We start from the raw sequence: 22,207 nt of genomic DNA, 5'->3' as shown, positions 1-22,207 counted from the left end.
CCTAAAGTGCAGAAATCTGTAGATGAAAAGGGTGTGGAGCAAAACTTAATCTGCTTTTAATCTGTTTTTAAAATGAACTCCCACTGTGGTGGAAAAGTTCTCCAGCCTCTCCAAACCAAGTGATGTTAAAATCTCAGCTCTGGGGCTGGGCAGCCCACCGACAATGGATCCAGGGTACTCTGTGAGCGTTGGACAGTGTGGAAATGTATGCTGCTACTGTGTTCCTTCACTCTTCCTCTAGGCTCCATTTCTGTGAACAGGCCACTGGGTGAAATTTGCAAAAAGGCTCCTGTCTTACAACCTGCCGGATGACCATGCCTGAGATAGACTGGTCCAAAACCATCAGAGCTCATCTCCTGAAGGCACCACATGGTCCCCAAAATCTCCTCTTCCACTGCTGATAAATAACACTGACTGTTTAGTTGTTGTATTGATGACGTTATTTTAAATGGCGTCAGTAACTTAAGTCATTTGAGCTATCTCCCTGCCAGTGCGAGATTGTTTCCTATGGTACAAATTCTGGTGTTCTTAAACTCGATTGGACAAAAGTCACAGTATTGTCAGATGATAGATTCACGATCAGCACTGGAGACAGGATGGAAGACGCTGAGGTGGATCGAGGCAAATGGTTTGCCTTGGGTTTATTTTGATTTCACTACCTTTTGTGTCATACAGCTGCAACGTCTCAATGTGGGATTTGTCCCTGCCCAGTGTAATCTTCCTCCAGCCAGGATGGGATGTCTGTGCTAATAGAGGGTGTGTGTGTGTGTGTGTCTGTTGTTTCATGTTTGTGGTCAATGGCATGCTGGGCAAACCGGAAAGCATTACAGAGCAAAACCTGTTGCGTTCTCCAGGACTGAAGGAAAGTGTGTGAGCCACTGAAAGATCTCCGTATTCGCATGGAAGCGGAGTTGTGGAAACTCTTGAATCCAATTTTGAATTCAAAGAGGTGCTTCTGCAGATGAGATGCAGTGTGGCCCGGTGGGCATTGACGTGGGTCTGATATGACCTTGATTCTCTTCTTAGCTCTCGCACTGACTGTGGAACCTTGAGCAAGTCACTTCCCTTCTCTCTGCCCCTCCTCCAGCCTTATCCCACCTTTTGTCTTGTCTATTTAAATTGTAAATTCGCTGGGGCAGGGACTGTCTTACTATGTGTTTATACAACGCCTAGTACAATTTGGCCTTTACCTTGGTTGGATATCTAGGCGTTTCTGTTATACAAATAATGGACAAAGGAGAGAATGAATAAAATTAGGGCAATCCGTCCAAGATTTTTATGCTGGAATAACACTTTCTTACACCAGCTGGATGTCTGTGTGACTGACATATTTTAATACCCTAAATACTTTGAATATTTTGTCCATTTCCTGGTTAAGCAGACTTCCATCACTGTCTCCACAGCAGATTTTTCACGGTCACATTTGGATTGACATCTCTGTTCACAGGGAGGTGCTCTGGATTGTCTAGACTGTTTGGTTTTTTTTTTCCTGTGCTTGTAATTGTATCAATGACCTTAATCTGAATAGGGCCTCATATTCCATCCAAACTTCCCCTTCGGGGCAAACAAGTTTCTGGTTACTTTGCTTATCTAGCAAGTTGAAATTCTCTTGTATCATCCGGAGCTCGTTGTGATGGGTTTGTCTGTTTATGCAACATTCCCTTCCCTCAAAGTGGTTGTTTGGTGTCTTATGAGGCAAACTCTGCTTTTTCTATTGTTTGGTAAGACTTGACTTCCTTGAACCCATAGAACATTAAGCCTTGTCTCTGCTGGGAAATTTTCTGGAAGAGCTATTATGGAATACATGACTTTTTTTGCCAGAATAGAATATTCCCCACTTGGTACTATTCCAGAATAATTTATTCTGCAGTAGCCATACTGGTCAATTACTCCATATAGACAAAGTCTTATGCAGCTGCTCCTTTGGTTGCAGTATCTCCTCAATAAGGTACTATTCCTGGAGATAGCAGTGTATTGCATGGTGGGTAGCTGGTGTTTGGGAGAAGGTTGAGTGGAAGAACTGAACTGAAGGGGAGGGAAGTGTCTTTTCATTTAAAAAAAAGGCTCCACTGTCATAGCTGCACTTGAATGCTCTCCAGCTCAAATACATAATTATTTGTGTGCGCGTCAGTAACGATCACTTTTTTGTAAACAACTGTCAGGCTTCTCAAGCAGAACAGTGGATCAAAATCTGAAAACTGATCTCCAGGGTGTCCCTTGTCTCAGAGCTATTGACAGCTGAAGAAGTCTGAGTGACTTTTAATCATGTTGGCTGGGATTTTTCAGAAGTGCTTAGAGCCTGGTTTACACGCAATTCTTTGTAGGGGTAGAACTATTTCCATTAAGGGTGTATCTTTTTCCCCTAACTGATGATAATTCAACCGGTACAACCCCTAGTGTGGATGCAGTTATACCAATACTCCCTTTCCCATATGGGAATAAGCTATAAACTGGACCAATATGAGCACTTCGCTATCGTTATGACGTCCTCCATGCTAGGGGCACCTATGCTGCTCTAGTTCAAGTGATACAACTTTTGTGTGCTGACCAGGTCTTAGGGAGTTGGCCTATTTAAAATCATTTGGACTTGGGACACCTACCATGGTACTTACTTGAAGTTATTGACTGGGGGGACCCTCTGGTTTATTGTAAATCTGACAGGTCAGTGACATACCCAGATGATATGTTGTGGGACTGTTGAAAAAGGTTGCTACATGGCTGGGGGGGAGGGCGGGGCAGGAGTGAGGAGCATGGCTGGGAGCTGGGGCTGAACAGGACTGGGTGATGCTCCCTGTGTGCCCCCCGTGGGGCCTGGCTGGTCCTTCCACATCCCTCACACATTCTTCCGCACCCCACAGCTGGGGGATCACTGCTTTATACCCTTCAGTGACCCATCCCCGCACAGTGGCATCTGAAACCTCATTTGTAAACAGCCAGTGATAACGTGGTGTAGAAATCAATGCTCTAGTAAAGATTTACTGGTAATTCCTACTAATAGGAGTTTAAATCCTCTCTATTGGAGTTAGAGGTGCTGAGAAATGTCACTAGCTAAAGGAAGGTGCTGCGGGGTTGTCATCACTTTTTTTTTTTTTTAAAAGGCTAAAAGGGACCATTGTGTCCGTCTAGTAACGCAGGCCATGGGACTTGCCTGTATTAACTCCTGCTTTGGGTTCAATAGCTGTGCTTGAACTAGAGCATATCTCTTAGAAAAACCTCTGTTCTTGATTTCGGAATGTCTTGTGATGGAGAATCTACCACAACCCTGGGGAATTTGTTCCAAAGTTTGATTATCCTCGCTGTGAAAAATCTGCGTGCAGTCTCTGAAAGGAAGTCTGGTTGGGTTACCATCCTTGGTTGGATAGAAAACTGTTCCATCTCCATGGCAGGTCGGTGGGAGAATTCTCTCTTCTGGTGAATCCTGGACACGCTTGCCTGCCTGGATATAGGAGTTCAAATGCCTAGAATCCAGCAAATCTGCAGAAACCCGTTTTTATATCTGCGGACCATGGTTGTGAATTGGATGGAGATACAAATTTTGTATCCACGCAGGGCTCTACAAAAGCTCCAAAAAGCATGATGGTCATAATGCTCCCTTCTGACCTTATAGTCTCAGGCTATGGTACCATTCACTCACATGGCTGATTAGCTGGCAAGGATGGGTTGCTGCTTTGTTGTGCAGCATTTATATTGTTGTATGCTCCCCATGGATCCAGATCGGGGCCTTTGTGCTAGGTGCTGCGCAAACACAGGTGATGGTGTGGTCCCTGCCCCAAGGTGCATGTTCTGGGTTGTATTCATGTTACCATAGCTCTTGTTGACTGTTTGTCGGTCCCACATAGCAGTGATGGCTCTGAATTTGAACAGGATTGACTTTACTCGGCTTTTCCAGTGAGGGACAACTTAGGTGTCAGCAGCCCAAGGGACATAAGTGGTTAGAAGAAGCCGGGTCCGGAAGGAAAGGCAAGGTGAATCATCCCTGCCTCTCTCATTCCTCCCACATAGCCTAGCAAAGTGACTAGCTTCTGAAAAAACGCTGCCTGCAGCAGGTGTCAGTTTTGGGAAGTGGTTTGTGACCAAGAATGGCTCATTTAAGTCCCATCTACCCATTCTTCCTTGAAAAATGTGATGCTACATGACAAGTGAGTTCAGCCCTCAGCCCGTCAAATGGAGACAACTCTCTGTAGGCACGGAGCTGAACATAGAAGCAAGAATTTATCTAATTTTTTGAGCTAATGGAAGGGCAAAGTTTATACTTGAGCTATGACGTAGATTACTTACCTGAAGCTTAATGGTTTGCTATCGGACGTGCCTCTGGCATGCATTCTATGTATTTTAAAATAAAAAAATCAGGATGGATAAAAATCAATTACTTTTAAAAGTAGGATTTTTTTTTTTTTTTAATTTAAAATTGGCAATCTGTATTCAAGCCTAAATGTATGGTAATCTATTAATTTTTCAAATAATATATTCAAGCAGCACAAGTTTGCTGCTGAAGTTCTGAAGTTTCACTGAACTGGTGACAATTGTTGAGTGCTAAACCAGGTGCAGAGAGTATTTTCTTCACTTCAGTTTATTCAGCTAGTTCAGTTCCATTACTAGTGTGTTCTCGGTTCAGAAACCAAGTGGGAGCTAAAAAAGCAGGAAAGCTTGTTTTCCTTTTCCAATCTCTGAATAGAAATGAGGTGTGACAGGGTGAGATCTACTAGTTCTAAGATCTTAAAGGGCCTGGTGACCAGAAACAATCAATTCAGTTCACTAACTACAGATAATACCACTTTTGTTTATTAAATCAGTTTATTTTAAATGCAAAACATGTTTTGATAAAACCTTTTTCTTGCCTATCCAGCACATTTAAAGTAGTCTTTATTAATTAATTTAAAAAAAAAAAAAAAAGGTTTAGAATTCAATTTAAAATTTTGTTTTGGCGTATTTTTATTTCCATTCAAATGCTGTTAGGCACACATCATAAGTAAAAAAATTAATCACCTGGTAAATAAGGAATGCACCATTTATGGTTTAATGCTATAAACATTTCAAAATTTGAATAAAGGTATGTTAAGCTGTACAGGTGCTTAATAAATGTGTGTAGATAGTGTTATCCTCCTGGGGTTAGCAAAAAGTACCAAATGTAGTGTGAAGGCTGGATTCAGTTGCTGATCAATACAGTGTAATGGTTACCAACCACTGAGGATCAGCTTGTCTTTAGGAAAGCTATTAAAAAGTATAAATGCAAAACAAGATTAAAATGGATTTAAATCAAGGTTTCCTGGCTGCTGATTTTGAATTGTGATTGATTTAAATCACAGATTCCAATTTAAGCTGATGTACACACATGTGTGTATACATTGTTCTTGTTTTAAATGGGGATCAGCACAAAGTGACTTTTCCAGGTGCAGCGTGCTGAGGCATTACCGGTGATTACTCCCTCAAAGTTCATGCAAAAAATCAGTGTTGCCGGATTAGTTTGGTGGTGTGAGCTCTTGCACCATGGCTTATAAAACAAAACCAGTCGGTGGAAGCTGGTGCAATTGGAGACCCAGTCTGGGCTGTGGAGAGCTGCATGGGGGTGGATGTCCCGGCTGCGGAAGTGGTTACCTATGGTTCCTGAGGGCCAAGGGGGCGACTGGCCATTTTGCAGTATGACACTGACATCTTTGTTCACTTACTAACCTTCCCTCCCATCTTGGCGAACGTGCATTGCCATGTCGGCTGCGTACTGTGGGGTATAAAGGTGGTGAAATGGGCCTGCTGTTAAAGGGGATGTGTCTGCATTTAAGCCACAAACTGATCATATTGGAAGCAGGGAATGATCATAATTAGAAGTGCAGGGAGGAGGATGATAATAATAATTAATAATAATCTTGCAAGAACCAGTCTTTGGGTGCCATTCAGAACTGCTTGCTTCCTGCCCTTTTTGTACAGCCTGAAGATGGGCATTAGGAGGGGAGGCTTGAGGAGGGAAATATTAAAATGACATCTCTGTTCAGCCAGAGCCAAAACAAACCTGACTGACACATCTCTGTTGCAGTGATGTTCTAGCCCTGCCCATATTCAAACAGGAAGAATCAAGTTTGCCTCCCGACAACGAAAACAAGATCCTGCCTTTTCAATACGTTCTGTGCGCCGCCACTTCCCCTGCAGTGAAACTCCATGACGAAACACTCACCTATCTCAATCAAGGTGAGGCTTTACTATGCTGCTGCAGGGCATGTGAAAATAGGCTCCTTGGGACACGTGTATTTCTTTATTCAGGGTCTGACTTTCGTAACCTACTCTAGTCTAAAGCTTTCACCCTACAAATGTAAACCGTCTTTGTACTAAATCCCAAACTGCTTCGAGGCTCCCAGCCTTTTCACCTCGTTTCTCTCTACCCCCAGCAGGCGTGGGATTAGCTGGTTTTCCCCCAAGGTTACACCAGAACCTAAGGTCCTAAGGAATATCAAGCCATATAAACCCTACAGCCTCATTGGCGGAGAAAAATCACTGCTAACTTTTGCGGTTCTCAGACCAAGAGTAGGATAGGGCTCTTCAGGAGAGCCTGGCGTGGATACAAAAGTGTGGATCTGCATCCGATCCACATCTGCAAGAATCATCTTGTATCCAACCTGCAATTAGCACTTTTTTCTGTAGCTTGCTGCTGTGGCTGCAGGTATCTCACAGTGCCTCTCGGTGTGTATGCCTGTGTGTGTGCATGTGTATTGTACATAGGACCTCAAAGGAGGGGGGAAGCAGCTATCTGCAGCTCAAATCTATGAGGTTGCTTCCCTGCCTTTGAGATCCTATATTTAGAGCCCTGCGCGGATACAAAATTTGTATCCGCCTCCAATCTGTGATCCACAAAAATGGACCGCGGCTATAAAGCGGACATCCACAGATTTGCAGGGCTCTACTATCCAGTGTCTCTAGCAATAGGTGCGCTATGGCCTAAAGGCATTAGAGACAATCTTCATCGATCTAAAGCAGATTGTGCCACAGGTGCATCTCCTGATCCTATTTGATGCATCAGAAGCATACCCCTTCCTCCTTACTAGGACTTTGCTCACTTAAATCAGTGCTGCCATCACATGTTCTTGTGACTGGCTGTAAGAGGAAGTAGGTTAGAGCAAGCATGTTATTGGGCATACAGTAGGAAATTCTGCAGCATATGTATTCTGGGGGAGAAATTCCAGGCACATAAAATCAGGATCGCTGCTCGTAACCCAATTAAGCCAATGTGTAATGGCTTTCTTCTTGTATTAGTTTGCATGTATGTGACTTCTGTTCGTGTGGGCAATCCCTAAGCAGCTCCATCATGGTTCACAAGGAAGGACGGGAGCTAACATCACAGCAGTGTTCATTCAGTCTTCTGGCCAGTGTTCATTCACTCCCTTCTCAGCATGTCACTTACACTTCTTGCCGCTTCCGTTGCTCTCGTGTTAGATGGTGAATGAAATGCCAAAGAGGAGCAAAAGCCGTGTGTGGCTAACAGTTGTTAGGCCTCTTTCCCTAGGTCAGTCGTATGAGATCCGGATGCTGGATAACAGGAAAATCGGGGAGCTGCCTGAGATAAATGGGAAACTGGTAAAGGTAAGTGAGCGAGAATGAGAGGGTCATCTTTATTCAGTCATCCTGGCACAGGGCGCCCTGCCAGCGCAGCAGAACACAAGGCCGTCTGCACCGAAAGGCTCTCTGGGTATAGGGATTTATAGTTGCTTTTAGGCAACCTGCAAAACATGCTCCCCAGCAGAGGTGGGCTGAGCTTGTCTCCCGAGAGTGCCACCAGAAGCAACCACCACAAGGAAAATCGAGCCAGCTAGACTCCACAGCCTCATTGGCAGAGAATCTTGAGGATCTCAGGCCCAGGCTAAGGTCTGACCGTTCAGTGCCAAGAAAAGAGAAAGCTGTGGCAGTTCTGCACCTCTCCCAAGGAGTACGGAGAAGGAGGAGGGGAACTTTGCATTGTGCTAAAGTATCCCTTCCTCCCCACAGCTAATTCTTCACCCGGTTCCATCTTTGATAACCAGAAGCGAGCTTGCCCTAGTGTGGAGCGTGTGGGGGGAGAAAAATAAATGGATCTTTGAACCATTCCCCACGTGCACCCCGAGAGGGAAGATGCTGACTTGATGGCTTGTCATTAACTTCATAGGACCTAGTTAACTGTTTGTTTTGTCCCCTCAGCTACTGCATACGGTTCTCAGCCTCCCATATTCTCCCTCCCTGCTCTTTCACTGAGCTGGTGATATAGGGAAGCCCCCAGTGCCTGAGGGTTATTGTGCGTCTCAGTGATTGGTTGCGGGACTGGACAGACAATGATTCTGTTCCTATCTAGTGTCAGAATGATTCCTGATCATTACACGCTTCTTGCACCCACTCTAGAGTATCTTTCGCGTGGTGTTTCACGACCGGCGGCTGCAGTATACGGAACATCAGCAGCTGGAGGGCTGGAGGTGGAACAGGCCTGGGGACAGGATACTAGATATAGGTGAGTGTCTGCAGCCGGCTGGATAGGGCAAAAAGAGCCGGTTTGGATGCAGTTTGTCTTAACTGATGCAATTCCCACTGATCCAAACCTCTTCTGTGCTCGAAGTAACCCAACAATTTTTTTTTTAAAGGCAAGGAGAGGGGAAAATAATGCTTCACTGTTCATAAAATAAAGGGCAAACTGTTGCATTTAGCACTGACTCATGATTTGAACGGGCAGTTCTGAACTGTTTTGAATATGACCCCACCTCCTTCGCCCTTAAGAAAAAAGCAACTATCTCCTTATTGTAGGTATTAAAGGGTTTTAAAACATTCAGGATCCCTTGTTGCACGTGACCTGCACAACAGGCGCATTCACACCTCTGTAATACACGCCTTCATTGCCCTCTGTCTCCCTTGCACTCACTATGTTGCAGGCTAGGATGGAGGTGCATTGTCAGGACTGGGAGTGGGGAAGCTTGCACAGTATCTGCCTGAACTGTGTGTAGCTCCAGGCAAACTCCTTAATCCCTTGATTTCTTGCATACTGAATTTCTTCAAGAAATTCACTCCGCTCTGGTTCATGCCGTGCAAGCGAAATAGATGCGATGCCTCTGTCTCTGTACCTGTGCCTGTACAATCACAGGGTCAGGGACGCTCTCCGCCTTGTGCTTGCTTTCCATGTGTGCGTTATGCTTCCACAGATATCCCAATGTCTGTGGGTATAATCGACCCCAGGGCAAATCCAACGCAACTTAACACAGTGGAGTTTCTCTGGGATCCTTCAAAGAGGACTTCAGTGTTCATCCAGGTAAGACAGGGACAGCCAACTCCTGCTGCTCCTTAGTCCTTTGCAAGGGAAGAAACTGTCCTAGGAAAAGGGGCCGTTTCCTAGGTCAATACTCAGGAAGAGCAGCCGGCGGTGTTTTACAGGAGAAGAAGGTGCACAAGAGCTCCCCCACGCGCCATACATGAGGGTGGCATTCCCTTGTTACTGTCTGAAATAGGAAATGCCTCTGACTAGCTATAAAAGAGTGAAATGACCTATGCATTTGAGCCAGATTGCTAAGGGTTTTTAGGCACCTAGTGGAATTTCCGAATGCATCGCAGCGTGTTAGCTGCCTAATTCCTATGGAAAACAATAAGAACTCAGTGCCTGACTTGCTTAGCCACTTTTGAAAATCCCATTGGGTGCCTAAATACCCTTGGCAATCTGGTCCTTTGTGCCTAGAATGAATAAACTGGAAAAAAGTGGGGGTGGGGTTTGCTAACTGCTTTTACTTTTAGTGATCTTGTGGGGTCACTTGTAACAATAGTAGGCTGGGAAACTTGTAAGCAGAAAGTGAATTACTTACACACACACACCCCCACCCCCACCTCTGCCAGTGTCTCTTTAAGTCCTTAACGTTCATGCTATCTGATGCATTTCTGTCTCAGCCCTGCAGTGCGCGCATCTTCTCGGGATGCTGCCCAGAAGCGTGTGTCGAGTTGAGTGGGAGACTGCAGGGGGAACACTTGCTTTGAATGTTTACCAGCCGTGTTCTTGTTGTTCAAAGTGGGAGCTCTGTTAACGATGCCCTTCCTTGGTGACGCTTCTCAGGTGCACTGTATCAGCACGGAGTTCACCATGAGGAAACACGGCGGGGAAAAGGGAGTGCCCTTCCGAGTCCAGATCGACACCTTTAAAGAGAATGAGAATGGGGAGTACACTGAGCATTTGCATTCTGCCAGCTGCCAGATTAAAGTCTTCAAGGTACCATATGCACTGTGGGCATAGCCTGCTAACGGGCTAGAGCCACACACACATGTCCCCCCATGGGAAACAATCAGGGAACAGACCCAACTGGCTCTGCAGCCTCAACAAATGTTGCAACTGCAGGAACAGGGCCTTGCCTTTGTATGCAACAGAAGTAGCTCCTTGCCTGTCACGACTGCCCCTATAAATATCTTTAATGGGCAGAAAAACTAGTACACTAGGAGTGATGTAATGTGATCCAAGTAGACTTTGCCCATGCTCTTCCAGGGCTCCATATCTTGGCCTTGGGGAGTTTTTCTCTGCTTTAGCTTCTGTTATTGTGGGATAGGTGCTAAAAAGTTGTAATAAATCTGGTCCCTCTCCAGCCCCTGGGTTAGTGCAGGCGCCTGTGTGAATGTAATATGAGGTAAGGACTGAATCAGAGGCTTAATGTCCACATAAGACAAGGGTGTATCGATCTGATCTGTGTCCTTAGCCTTTGATACTTTACCTACTCCTCTTACTACCACCCACCAATGCTAACTGGAGCCCTAGAGCACAGGCTGCTTGTCAACATAACTCCTTGGGTCTGGTGTAGATGGGTTATGGCACCCCGGAGTGTTTGGGACAGGTGACACAGTCTTAGAGAATCTTCGCTCCACCATAATAATTCAAAACCCTGAACAACTTCCCTGCTCTCCAGCTTCAAAGGGGAGCCCGGCGCAGAGAGCTGTCAAAACAGCACGGTCTGCTGCAGGGGTTTCCTGCCGAGACCCCAGACAGCGTGGAGGACGCCATTTTGCTCTTCGCACAGTGTGACCTCGCAGGCACCGTACACGCAAGGTCATGCTGTGCTGAGTAAAATGGCGTCCTCCAGCCACATCCTAGGGATCGCTGCGATCCCATCTGCTGGTGGCCCGATCCCATTTGGGACCCACAGTTTGGGAACCACTGGAGTGGCTAGGATGCTGCACTGGGACATAAGAACAGAGGTTCTGTCCCCAACCCTGCCACTAACTTGCTGTGTGCATTTGAGCAAGTCCTTTCACTGCTCTGCACTTGTTTCTCCTCCTACTTCTCATCTGTCTTGTCTGTTTAGATTGTGAGCTCTTCAGGGCAGGGGCCATTTCTTACTGTGCTTTGGTGCAATGCACAATGGGACCCTGATCTCTGTTGGGTCTTCTGGGCGCTACCATAATACAAATAAATGAGGTAAATATAATCTCTAGCATCCTGAACTACGGTATTTGACAGCCTGCAGGCCAGCTCATTGTCAAGAGCAGGATTGCAAAGCAGTTGATTGAACTTCTGCACAGCTTCTCTTTCTGACCACAGGAGACAGGCTAACAGGTGCAAAAAAAAAACAACCCCAAATTCCCTTTGAAACCAGAGGAAGAACCACTCTGCTATTCAGAAAACAAGTCCTGCTTACAAGGCTTCAAGCCAGAACGTGTTAGGACAGAGGCATAAACCCTTTGCAGAAGGGTTGACTGGTAGAGATGCCCTCAGACCTACCTATCTAGCATCAGAAAGATTCATGATCTTTACGCACTTGTTGCACCCATTCTTACTGAAGTGAAAAACTGCTACTCTGCAGCAGGACTTCTGCTTATCCTACAAGCGATCTTTATGTGGTCTGTTTGAATTCCTGGCTGACAGAGCTGTTCCCATGCTGAAGTCTAAATAACCCTTCCCCTGCCAGAGCTGATGGGTGACACAGATCACAGGAAACTCTTTTGAACGCCATGATTGGCTGAGAGCCGTGGCAGGGATTCCTGACTACGTGGTATCGGCCTGATCTCCTGCTCACGAGATGCAGCCACTTCACCTGCAGCACAAGCACTGGTTGGGCTGCAGATAACATGAGTGCATGGGAGTAAATCTGTGGGAGACCCTTTTACTGCAGGAGAGTCTCAGGACATTCTTACCCTCGGGGTTAATCTTGATTGTGGGACAGTGAGAATAGAAGTGAAGTGGAGTATGTGGCTGTGTTTTCAAAGCGGCTGCTGAGGACTTTCCCTGTGCGGAGTTTGGGCCGTCTTCTGAAACCTTTGCAGAGACACTTGACACAGACCCAAACTGAAATGTGGGGCAGAGCAGGGACACAGGGTCTGTTTCAAACCCGCTGATGTCCTCTTTAAAGGGCCCTGCTGTCTAGCTGCTGTTGCTAAGCAGCGTGTGGTGGGGAGCGGCTCTACAGATTCCGTGCTTGGACGGAAAAGAAACTTGAGCTCCCCATTTCAAATCCTGTTTTGAGGAGTTGGGTGGGGGGAGGTGTAGCGTGGCGCTTCATTGATGCTGTGTCTGCACTGAGGAAATAGTTACCATTGCAACTACTGTTACATCATTGCAAACCCTCAGGCCAGATCTACGCTACAGACTTATATCAGTCCAGTGTAGCTGTGTTGCTCGGGGTGTGTGTGAATTTTTCACACCCCCCGAGCGACATAATTGTACCGACGTAACCCCCGGTGTAGACAGCGCTATGTCGACAGGAGAACTTCTCTCATCGCCTTAACTACTGCCTCTCATGGAGATGGATTAACTACACCGATGGGGGACGCTCTCCCGTCAGCATAGGAGCGTCTTCGCTTAAGCGCTTTTAAGTGCAGACCTGTCCTTTGTGTAGACGCAAAGCAGGGTTTACTCCTGTGCAGCTTATTTTTGTACAGGCCTCACTTTGCACTGCTGCAGCACGTCTACATTAGGGGTTTGCATCAGTGCGACTATATTGGTGTATTTGGGCCAGAACAAATTTCTTTACTGCAGGGAAGGCCTGAGGGCCTTAGTCCTGGATAGCAAGTTAAAGAACCTCCCGTTGCAAAGGCAGTGTCTCCAGAATCCTGAAAGAAAATTTCAGCCTTCATTTACAGACCGCTTGAGCTATGTTGTCTAACAACTTACGCTGAGCCGTGAAAGGATGGGCGTGGGTATGTGCGTGCCTAACCTGATTACACAGATTAAAATCTACAGGAGTTTGTAGCAAGGAATTTCACAAAGTGCAGGGGAAATGATTTATTTGGAGGATTAAAGCAAACATGGAAAAAGAGATGAACTGAAACACTCTGGGAAATCTTCTAGGGAAGAGCTTGGTACCCAAAAAAACTTGGCGACCCTTTGAGTTCACTGCTGATAATGTGCTTGTACCAGCACTCCTATGAAGTGTTGGAAAAGTAGTCTGACTGTTGGCTTGCAGAACCCAATTCTCCTCCATCTCCGTTCCCTGATCATTGTCAGCTAGTCCATCCCAAGGAGCCAGTACAGAATTATTTCCTAAAATGATTGTAAGTCTAGCTTTAAAACTCTCCAGAGATGAATGGAAATGGGGAATCTTACTTGTCTCCTAAAACAATGGTTGAAGCCTCAGTCATAGTAGTAATCCCTGGCTCTTATTTAGTACTTTTCTTCAGGTCTCAACACTTTACAAAGGAAATCATTATCCCATTTTACAGATAGGGAAACTGAGATGTAGAGCAGTGAAGGGACTTGCCCAAGGTCACCCAGCAGGTCAGTGGCAGAGCTCAGAATAGAACCCATGTCTCCTGATCTAGGGCTCTTTCCCCTAGGCCAGACTGCCTCTCAAAGTATTAGTTAGTTTTGCTGCAACAGACTTGACCCAGAGCAAACCTACAGCCACCCATGTCTCTGCCCTGCTAGAGCTCATTGGCATGGCACAGCCTCTTAGTCTGTGCCTAATTCTTTTCTGACAGGTTTTTCGTTTTCCAGTTCAGATGTTTTGAAATCTTTTTCATAGGGGGAGGGCAGATCTGGTTAGTAGGGAGAACACACCTAGTAATATGAAGATCTATCATAGGGAGAGCATTATTCTCTGCCCATCCCAGCCTGGCTACCTTCCCCCAAGGCAGCAGGTTGGAATCCATCCCAACTCAATAACTTGAAAGGTTCCCCAGCTCTCTGTCCACTTTTCTATTCTGTTCCAGTTTCCTTCTGTCTCTTTGTGCAGCCAGTGTGAATCTAGCTCTCTTCCTGCATTTGGCTAACTCCCTTCCAAGATGCCAGGCATTTGTGATCTAACAAAAATGTTGGACTTCCAGCCCAAAGGAGCAGATCGGAAACAGAAGACTGACAGAGAGAAAATGGAGAAGCGAACTCCTCATGAGAAGGAGAAATACCAGCCTTCCTATGAGACTACAATACTCACAGAGGTAAGACATCTTGGGAGGGCAGTAGGCTACTGGAATTGGTGTCTTAGGAAATCAGCTTGGTTGGGGGTGACCAGTGTCATTCCCCATCCCACTCTCAGACCTAATTGAAGTATCTTGAAATTGTTAAGCTCTTGGACACCCAGGTGATGAGTGTGCTAAATAGCTAGATCAGGTGAGAATTGTTAACCTATCAATAAGAGGCAGCTCTCTCTTTAGACTGTCGTGCTAAACTTACTCTAGATCCCTTGGGAAATACTTCTGTAGAACAGCTTGTTGAGTATTTGATCTGTTTAGGGTAAATTCTGGGGGACTCGTCAATTTCTAAATTCAGTAACAGGCTGCTTGAGGTGTGCACACTATGCAGTTGGGATAGTGGGAGAATATTAAGCATTCTCACACAAAATGCCCAGCGAATGTTACATCAATCCAAGAGCTTGTTATTTGACTATTGTAACTTCGGTGCATCAAATCTGAAAACCATCCAGTGTTTCCCAGGATCTCTTTTGCCCCTGTAAATTGTAATGCAGCAGTGAACTGGCTTGGTTTAGGCTGCCCTTTGGGGTAACCTTCTTTTGCAGAAAACAGCTATAGTCTACGTTAAAAAGAGCAGATAACAGTGGTTCATAGAGACCAGCTTAAAGCTAAATCCAGAACAACCAGTTTGTAAAAGTTAAAAACAATACTGTGACTTTCCTGGGTATCTCACAACTGGGTTTTCATTTCTAGTGTTCTCCATGGCCAGAGATCACTTATGTCAACAATGCACCATCTCCTGGCTTTAACAGCTCCCACAGCAGTTTTTCCATTGGTGAGGGGTAAGTGTGGGCAGTGAGAACTGCTTGGCTGGCTGTCGTCATCTTCTAACTTCCCTGAGGGATGGAAACATTTGCATTGTTTGCTGCCCTTACCCTAAATGACTGCTGGTTCCAAAATGCTAGGAAGCTAAAGCATCCTATTAAAAGGTATTAATGTCAGCAAAAACAGCAGCTCTTGGAGATAGACAGTCATCAGACCGAGCAACAAATGCGTACAGCAAGCCTTGCATCTCAGATGAGAATCAAATGTGCATTTGTTTAGCTGTTCCATTTGTGTTCAGCTATCAGCCTTCTCCTGACACGTCAATTCACTCACCTACTGCCATTCCGTTCGTTGTTCTGCAGGGTATTTCATTTCTGGGGCAATCATATTGATATAGTCACATTGCTACTTGTAACCAACCACGCCTACAAGTTTCAAAGCTCTTTCTAAAATAGACAGTGTGCCGGTCATTGTGTATCGTGAACCAGAATAGAGTATGTGATGCCTTTGTCAATGTATTTAAGAGGGATTGGTTTGAGTTGCACTGACTAGGAGGAAGAGCAGATTCCAACCACGTGTTTTTTTTTCCTCTCTCAAAAATCTAGAAATGGCTCTCCAAACCACCAACCCGAGCCGCCTCCTCCGATCACAGATGTAAGTCCCACCTCAAATCTTATGCTTGTGGTAAGGATGGGTGTTAATCCCTTTTTTCTAAATTTACTGTTGGAAGTTTGTGGGTTTCTAGGTGACTATGTTCAGGAGCTTGCTGGTATGCTGCAGTGTGGGGTCTCTGGGCTTGTCTACACGTGAAAGTTAATCCGGAATAAGGTAGGGTATGACTTTAAAGCGGTTTAACTCTTCCTGGTTTTCTCCATTTGGACACTCTTATTCCAAATTAGCTTAATCCACTTCAGCTAATTCAGAATAAAACACTCTGATTCCAGAATAAGAGCATCCACATGTGGTGTTAATCAGGAATAGTTATGCCAGTATAATTCCCCGTGTAGACAAGTCATCTGTCTCTGGGCCGGCCAGACTTCTCTTAAGAATAAATTTCATAGACTTTTTTAAAACCAGAAGGGGCTAATCTGACCTCCTCTATAACACAGGCCAAAGAACCTCACCAAGTAATTTCTACATTAAGCCCATAAAGTCTCCCTCAGCAGCTCCTACTTGGTGAGAGAGGATCTAGAGTGAAAACTCTCTCCTCTGCAGTGATGCTTTACAAATACTTCGACAGTGGCTGAGCAGCTGGCCTGCTGTAACCTCTACTTTATTGTGCTGACCAGCATTATCTCATTGTTTTCTTGTGCTTCCCACCCCTCGCCCCTCAATCTGTTGGTATTCACCTGCTGTCTCTTGTTTTACACTTAAATGGTAAGCTCTTTGGGACAAGGACCATCTTTGTTCTGTTTGTACAGGGCTTAGTTCAACGGGGCCCTGATCCATGCCATGGGCTCCTAGGCATTACTGTATTTCAGTAGTAATCTAGCTGACCTGTGCTAATCTTTTAACGCAAGTTGCTTGTATGTTACCTCTTCTAAGGAAAGTAACTATTTTGTTCCTGGGCCACAGAACCTCCTGCCAACGACAACGCCTCAGGAAGCCCAGCAGTGGCTGCATCGAAACCGCTTCTCCACTTTCTCCCGGCTCTTCACAAACTTCTCAGGTTGGTGATGAAAGCCCATCCATCCCTGTTTGCTCTTGTCTTCAATGGGGTTCTCTCTGCGTTCACTCCTGAGGAGGTGTCGATCACTGGCCATCTCGCAGTCTGTGCAAACTCTGCTCTGATGTGTTGTCTGAAGCTTGACTCTGTCTCGTTTAAATGAACCGTTCCGTCTCTCTTTTCCCCACTGGTGATCTAGTGTCTCCTTGTTGTTTTAAATTCCAGGTGCTGATTTACTGAAGCTAACCAGAGAAGATGTTATCCAGATCTGTGGCCCCGCAGATGGTATCAGGCTCTTCAATGCGTTAAAGGGACGGTGCGTAACTTGTGAAAGCTGAGAATGGGTGTTGATTTTTGTGTCCCACAGAGCAATGGGCATGGGATCTCTGCTCCTCTGTCACTCTTGTCGTTTTCTAGGATAGATGAGGCCAAAAGGGCTTGCCAGTAGAGTTATACTCTTAGACCTTATCTACACTAGCATTTAACACACACCCCTGAGCGGCATACGTTTTGCCAGCATAAGCACTTGTGTGGCTAGCGCTATGTCGGTGGGGACGCTCAGTTAGGTGTTTTTATTATGTTGGCGGGAGAGCTCTCTCCTGTCGACGTCACGCAGTTACACGAGTGCTCTTCCAGCGGCACAGCTGTACCAATACAGGTGTGCTGCTGTAAGTTTTAAGTGTAGACAAGCCCTTAGTGGAGCTCCACTGATAGTGGGGAGACAGTTTCTCCCAGCAAAAGGACTCTTTTTTGGCAATATAGCTGCATCTGCACTAGGGTTCTTGCCATGATAGCTATGTTGGTCACAAATCCCACCTCATCGCACCCCTGACTGATTTAGCTAAGCCAGCAAAATTTAAGTTCAGACCCGGCCTCTGGCTCATCATTGCATTCCTGCCATCATGTCAAGTGTCTCTGCAAACGAGAGACAAAGGAGACCTTCTGCAATGTGACAGAAAAATGGTGTGATACCGTAGAAATGTCATGGCTAGCCTTATTCCAAAAACTGCAGGAAAAGAACAAGGGATTCCACGGATTTTTTGAAAAGCGTAGCATAGTTAGATGCAAAATCCTCCTTCATCAACTGGCCTTAGAGTGATAATCCAGTTCAGAAAAAGCGAAGACCATACAGCTTGAAAGCCAAAGTTAAGCTGCTGCGAACACATTGGAGTTAGAAGATCTAGAATTCAGATCGAGGCACTTGTGGGTTGCTTGTGGCAGAAGGAGGAAGCCTGCAAGCAAATTGATAGGTCATCTGGATCAGTGGGGAGGAAAGGTAGCAATTAGGAAGGATAACAGTGTTCCAGGGGATCTTGATGCATTCTTTGATCAGTTTTGGAGTATCCTTGAGCTGTCTGCAACAGACAGAACAGAAATGGAGACAGGCAGTGAAAATGACTAGAAGGGTCACTTCCAGGTGAGGAAAGGTTGGATTTGTTGAGAGAGGACAACAAGGGAACACAAGGGGGTTAAAGAAGGTGGGGTAGAGAAGGTAAACTAGATGCTTCTATTTATCCCTCCTTGTAATATAAAAACTTGGGGGCATTGAGTGACATTGAAAAGCAATAAATGTATAATAGCTAAAGGGAAATAGTTATACACTTTGGAAAATTAACTCATGGAGCGCTCTGCCACAAAATATCATCAAGAGCAAGGATTCAAAAGAGAATTAGATACTTTACTTGGCTAATGAGAATATCCACAGTTATGGTACTTAGGATATAAATTTCTAAGGGACATGCTATGTCACAGTTTTAGGGCATACGCCCTACCAGTAAGGGTCCAAATTTTCAAGAACTCTGCATATTGGGTGTGAAGCAATTTTGAGAATCCAGACCTTTGTTTAGGTGCCTAAATAGGAGCTGAGCTCTTCTGAAAATCTGGACCTGATTGTGTATGCTGGACACTTGCAAAATCTGGCCTCAAGTGTCGGGGGCAGGAAGAAACTTTTCTTGTGGGCAAATTCCTCCATTAGAGAGCTTTCTTTGCATCTCCATCTGAAGCCGCTGGTACTAGCTTGCAGTTCCAGTCACCCTGTACCTGAGATGGAGGATCAGCTAGTGGAGAAACTGCTGCAGGAATTGCAATCCAGCAGAGACGCACAGAGCCACTGCCATTGTGTTAATATTGGTGTGTGTTTTGGGGGAGTGTGGATTTCTGATAAGGGACAGCAAGCGCTGGTGCTAGTGTGAGCATTCCAGGGAGTTAATGTACCAATTCCGATGGCTGTTGATAGCACTAAAACGTTGTTGCAGCTTTGCATAGCTGACTCAGTTTAGAAAATGCTGCACATAGGACTGTGACAAGCTGCATCTACTTCTAGCCCAGTGTTGTCTGCTGCACTTCCTGCAGCCTAGGGTCTCCCTGCTTTAAACCCCGGCCCATCCACTCTCAGTTGCAATTAATCCCACTTAGGAGGGCTGAATGGGACATGTGGCAACCAGTCATCACAGCCCTTAATTGGCCTTGAGTCTGAATGCAGCCTGATTCCTTCCCCCCCACACCCTCTTTTGGTGTTGTCTCCCTCTTAATTCTGCTTGGGACAGGCCTGTTTGTCTGGTCTTCCGCATCAAGGAGCCTGAAAAGTGGAGTGTAGGACCTGAGCATCAGGGAAGCTGGAAACATACTCTTGGTAAACTCAGTGATGTTCACCTGTCCCTCCCTCCCTCCCTCCCGCAGGATGGTACGGCCAAGGCTGACCATCTACGTGTGCCAGGAATCTCAGCAGCTGAGGGACCAGCAGAAGCATGAGGATGGGGAGCCGGCAAGCAGTACTTTCTTTGGTAAGAGTTTTCAGAAGGGATGACATGCACCGTCTCCACTCGCATGCTGCAGTCATGACCTGGTGCTGCGGGAGCTCTACAGAAGCAGCAAGTGGGATACTGGTCAGTTCAGAGGTGAAGCAACATGCTCCAGTGGCTAGCGAACTGGACTGGGACTCTGATGACCTGGGTTCTAATCCCACTTCTTCCACTTGGGGCAAGACACTTCCCCCTCTGCCACTTTTTCTGTCTCTTTAGATTTTAAGCTCTTCAGAGTTTGGATATTTTCTCAATGTGTCCACAGTATAATGGGACTTCAGTCTCAGCTGGTGTCTCTGGTAGTTACCATAATGCACATAGTCCCATATAGAGGCATACAGGAATTCTTAGCAAGCCTGCCTCCATTTTCAGCTGCACTTGCTTGTGCTAGCCCCTGTCATTCTTGGTTTTTTTAGCTACCAGAGGGTGGCAGGCTTCCATTGAAGATAACACAGCATCAGCATGAAGGCAGTAGGGCTGGTGGTTCCCCCACGCAGCCAGCCTTTGGGGGAAGGGCTCTGTGCTGACCTGCCGTCATTCCATCCTGCTGGTTTTCTCCTCACCAACCAAAACTGGCTGCAGCATCTCTTTGTTGGCGGGGGTGCCTGCGCTAGGCTGAGAAATTATAGCTCGTCTGAGAATCCAGCATGGCCTAGACACAATGACTGACCTACATTTCTGGAGCAGCCTGACATCAGCACATCCACTTTCTGCATTCTGGGAGGAAACTGCAAAGCCAATGGGTTCTGTCCTTTCTTCCATAGCCCACACTAGCTTCTCCTAGTGCCCTCCTAGGTGGTGGCATTGGGATTCCAAGGTGGCTTGTCAGTTGCACTTGGATTTCTTTTGGCTGAGTGGAAATAGCCGGGAATGGTGCGGAATCACTGTTACTGAGATTGGAAGCTTTTTGGGGTAGGGACTGTCTTTTTTTTTTTTTTTTTTCCCCTTCTGTTTGTACAGCACCTAGCACAGAGGGGCCTTGATCCATGACTGGGATGCCTAAGTGCTACCGTAATGCATATAGTATTCAGACAACTCCAACTCTGTCACAATAGATGCATTGCAAGCCAATTGTAACTGCTTTTGTCCCTGTTGCAGTATATCACGCTATCTATCTGGAAGAGCTGACAGCAGTGGAACTGACAGAAAAAATAGCCCAGCTCTTCAGTATCTCCTCTCGACAGATCAGCCATATCTACAAACAAGGCCCTACAGGAATACATGTACTGATCAGCGATGAGGTAAATGCCTCTTGGCACTTAGCATGGAGGGGTCTTTGCGTAATGGTGGCTCAATCACTTTAAGTCTGTTGCACACCTGGTCTGGTTCTATGACCTCTGCCATGGGCAAGAGTGCTAATGAATCCAAATGAACAGGAGTGGTTTCAATATTGGCCCTTCCCAGCTAAACTGCTTTAGGGGGGCCTATGTACCTGTCTGAAGAGCCCAAGGTGCTAGATTTTGCAATTGCATTTGTGCTCTCACCTGTAATACTTACTGCATTCCTCAGTTTCAAAGCACTAATCCTCAACCACCCAGCCCCACGAGGCGGGTGTTATCCCCATTTTACAGGTGTCAAAACTGAGCCCAAGGCCACAGAATTGGTGTCGGGGCCCAAATAAGGACCTAAGGGAGAATTCCTGGCTCCCAGTCCTATGCTTAGGCCATGGCACTTAAGTTCTGATCCACTCAGTGTTGCCTGTTTTAAAGGGGAAGTTGGAATTACCCCTTTAGAGGGGGTTTCCCAGGCAGCTTTGTGTGCAGAGAGCCTCAGTCTTAGTGTAAATAAGACCCCCTTTATACCACTCTTGCAATGTAAAGAAACCTTAAAGTTGGGCGTCTCTCTAACTCCTGTGAGATCCATATGATCTCACTTTCCAGTGCAACTGAACTGCTCACAGGGGGCCCTTAGTAAAGATGCTGCAGCGTGTGTGTCCAGCGGCAAGTCTGCTTAGAGGACGGGAAGAGATGTCCAGTCTCCCAGCTGGGCTTGCCACCAGCCCAGCCCACTGGTCTGCTGCTGGCACAAATTGGTGGGTTAGGTTCAGCGTCGCTGTGGCTCCCGCCTTAAAGGTTGCAGAGAGGTCTCCGGAAAGGCGAACATAGCCTGTGTGCTGGCTATTGGAACTGATGAGCTGGTTTGGTTCTGCTGTGTTTCAGATACCCACCTCGCACTCTGGGTGAATGGGAGGGAGAGAGGGAAAGAGGAATAATATTCCAGATGGTACATTCTGTACATACCAAAGCACTGTAGTGGCTGAATAGCTTCCAGCACTTTCAGTGGGCCATGCCTAACCCCATCATTGAATGTGACTAATGCATATATGAAATTGAGCCTTGGTCCTAAACTTAAACACTCTCTAATGGATTCAGCTGATCTCATGGCTTCTTTCAGATGATACAGAATTTCCAAGATGAATCGTGTTTTGTTCTGGACACAATGAAAGGTAACTGAATTCATTCAATGTGCCATAATAAAACAGTGCACGTTCCCCTCTCTCCTTTTATTTCCCTTCCCCCAACCACTTGTTTGCCAATCTTGAGAACTCTCGTATAGAAAGAGACTCCTTGAGTTTCAGTAGCTTTCCTTGTGGTCGGGGATG

At 46.0% G+C, this 22,207-nt stretch overlaps 1 protein-coding gene across 3 annotated transcripts in view; it reads left to right on the top strand.

Annotated features, from left to right (window-relative positions):
- Positions 1-22,207, top strand: part of TFCP2 (transcription factor CP2) — a 37,995-nt gene that overhangs the window by 12,964 nt on the left and 2,824 nt on the right. The window contains exons 2-14 of one of the 3 annotated variants that reach the window (XM_067529942.1): positions 6,029-6,180; positions 7,490-7,566; positions 8,356-8,461; positions 9,144-9,250; positions 10,040-10,192; positions 14,230-14,340; positions 15,067-15,155; positions 15,744-15,792; positions 16,714-16,807; positions 17,030-17,120; positions 19,484-19,587; positions 20,704-20,846; positions 22,000-22,051. In XM_067529942.1, the coding sequence (XP_067386043.1) occupies positions 6,029-6,180; positions 7,490-7,566; positions 8,356-8,461; positions 9,144-9,250; positions 10,040-10,192; positions 14,230-14,340; positions 15,067-15,155; positions 15,744-15,792; positions 16,714-16,807; positions 17,030-17,120; positions 19,484-19,587; positions 20,704-20,846; positions 22,000-22,051 (1,328 nt within the window). Of the gene's footprint in view, positions 1-6,028; positions 6,181-7,475; positions 7,567-8,355; positions 8,462-9,143; positions 9,251-10,039; positions 10,193-14,229; positions 14,341-15,066; positions 15,156-15,743; positions 15,823-16,713; positions 16,808-17,029; positions 17,121-19,483; positions 19,588-20,703; positions 20,847-21,999; positions 22,052-22,207 lie in introns of those variants that run through there. The other 2 variants (XM_067529941.1, XM_067529943.1) reach the window with 2 other exon arrangements.

The sequence above is a fragment of the Emydura macquarii genome, unplaced genomic scaffold (assembly GCF_026122565.2).
Source record: "Emydura macquarii macquarii isolate MOO-44397 ecotype Brisbane River unplaced genomic scaffold, CSIRO-AGI_Emac_v2 contig_2994, whole genome shotgun sequence".
Taxonomy (NCBI): Eukaryota; Metazoa; Chordata; order Testudines; family Chelidae; genus Emydura; species Emydura macquarii.
This window is presented reverse-complemented; position numbering and strand designations above follow the sequence as displayed.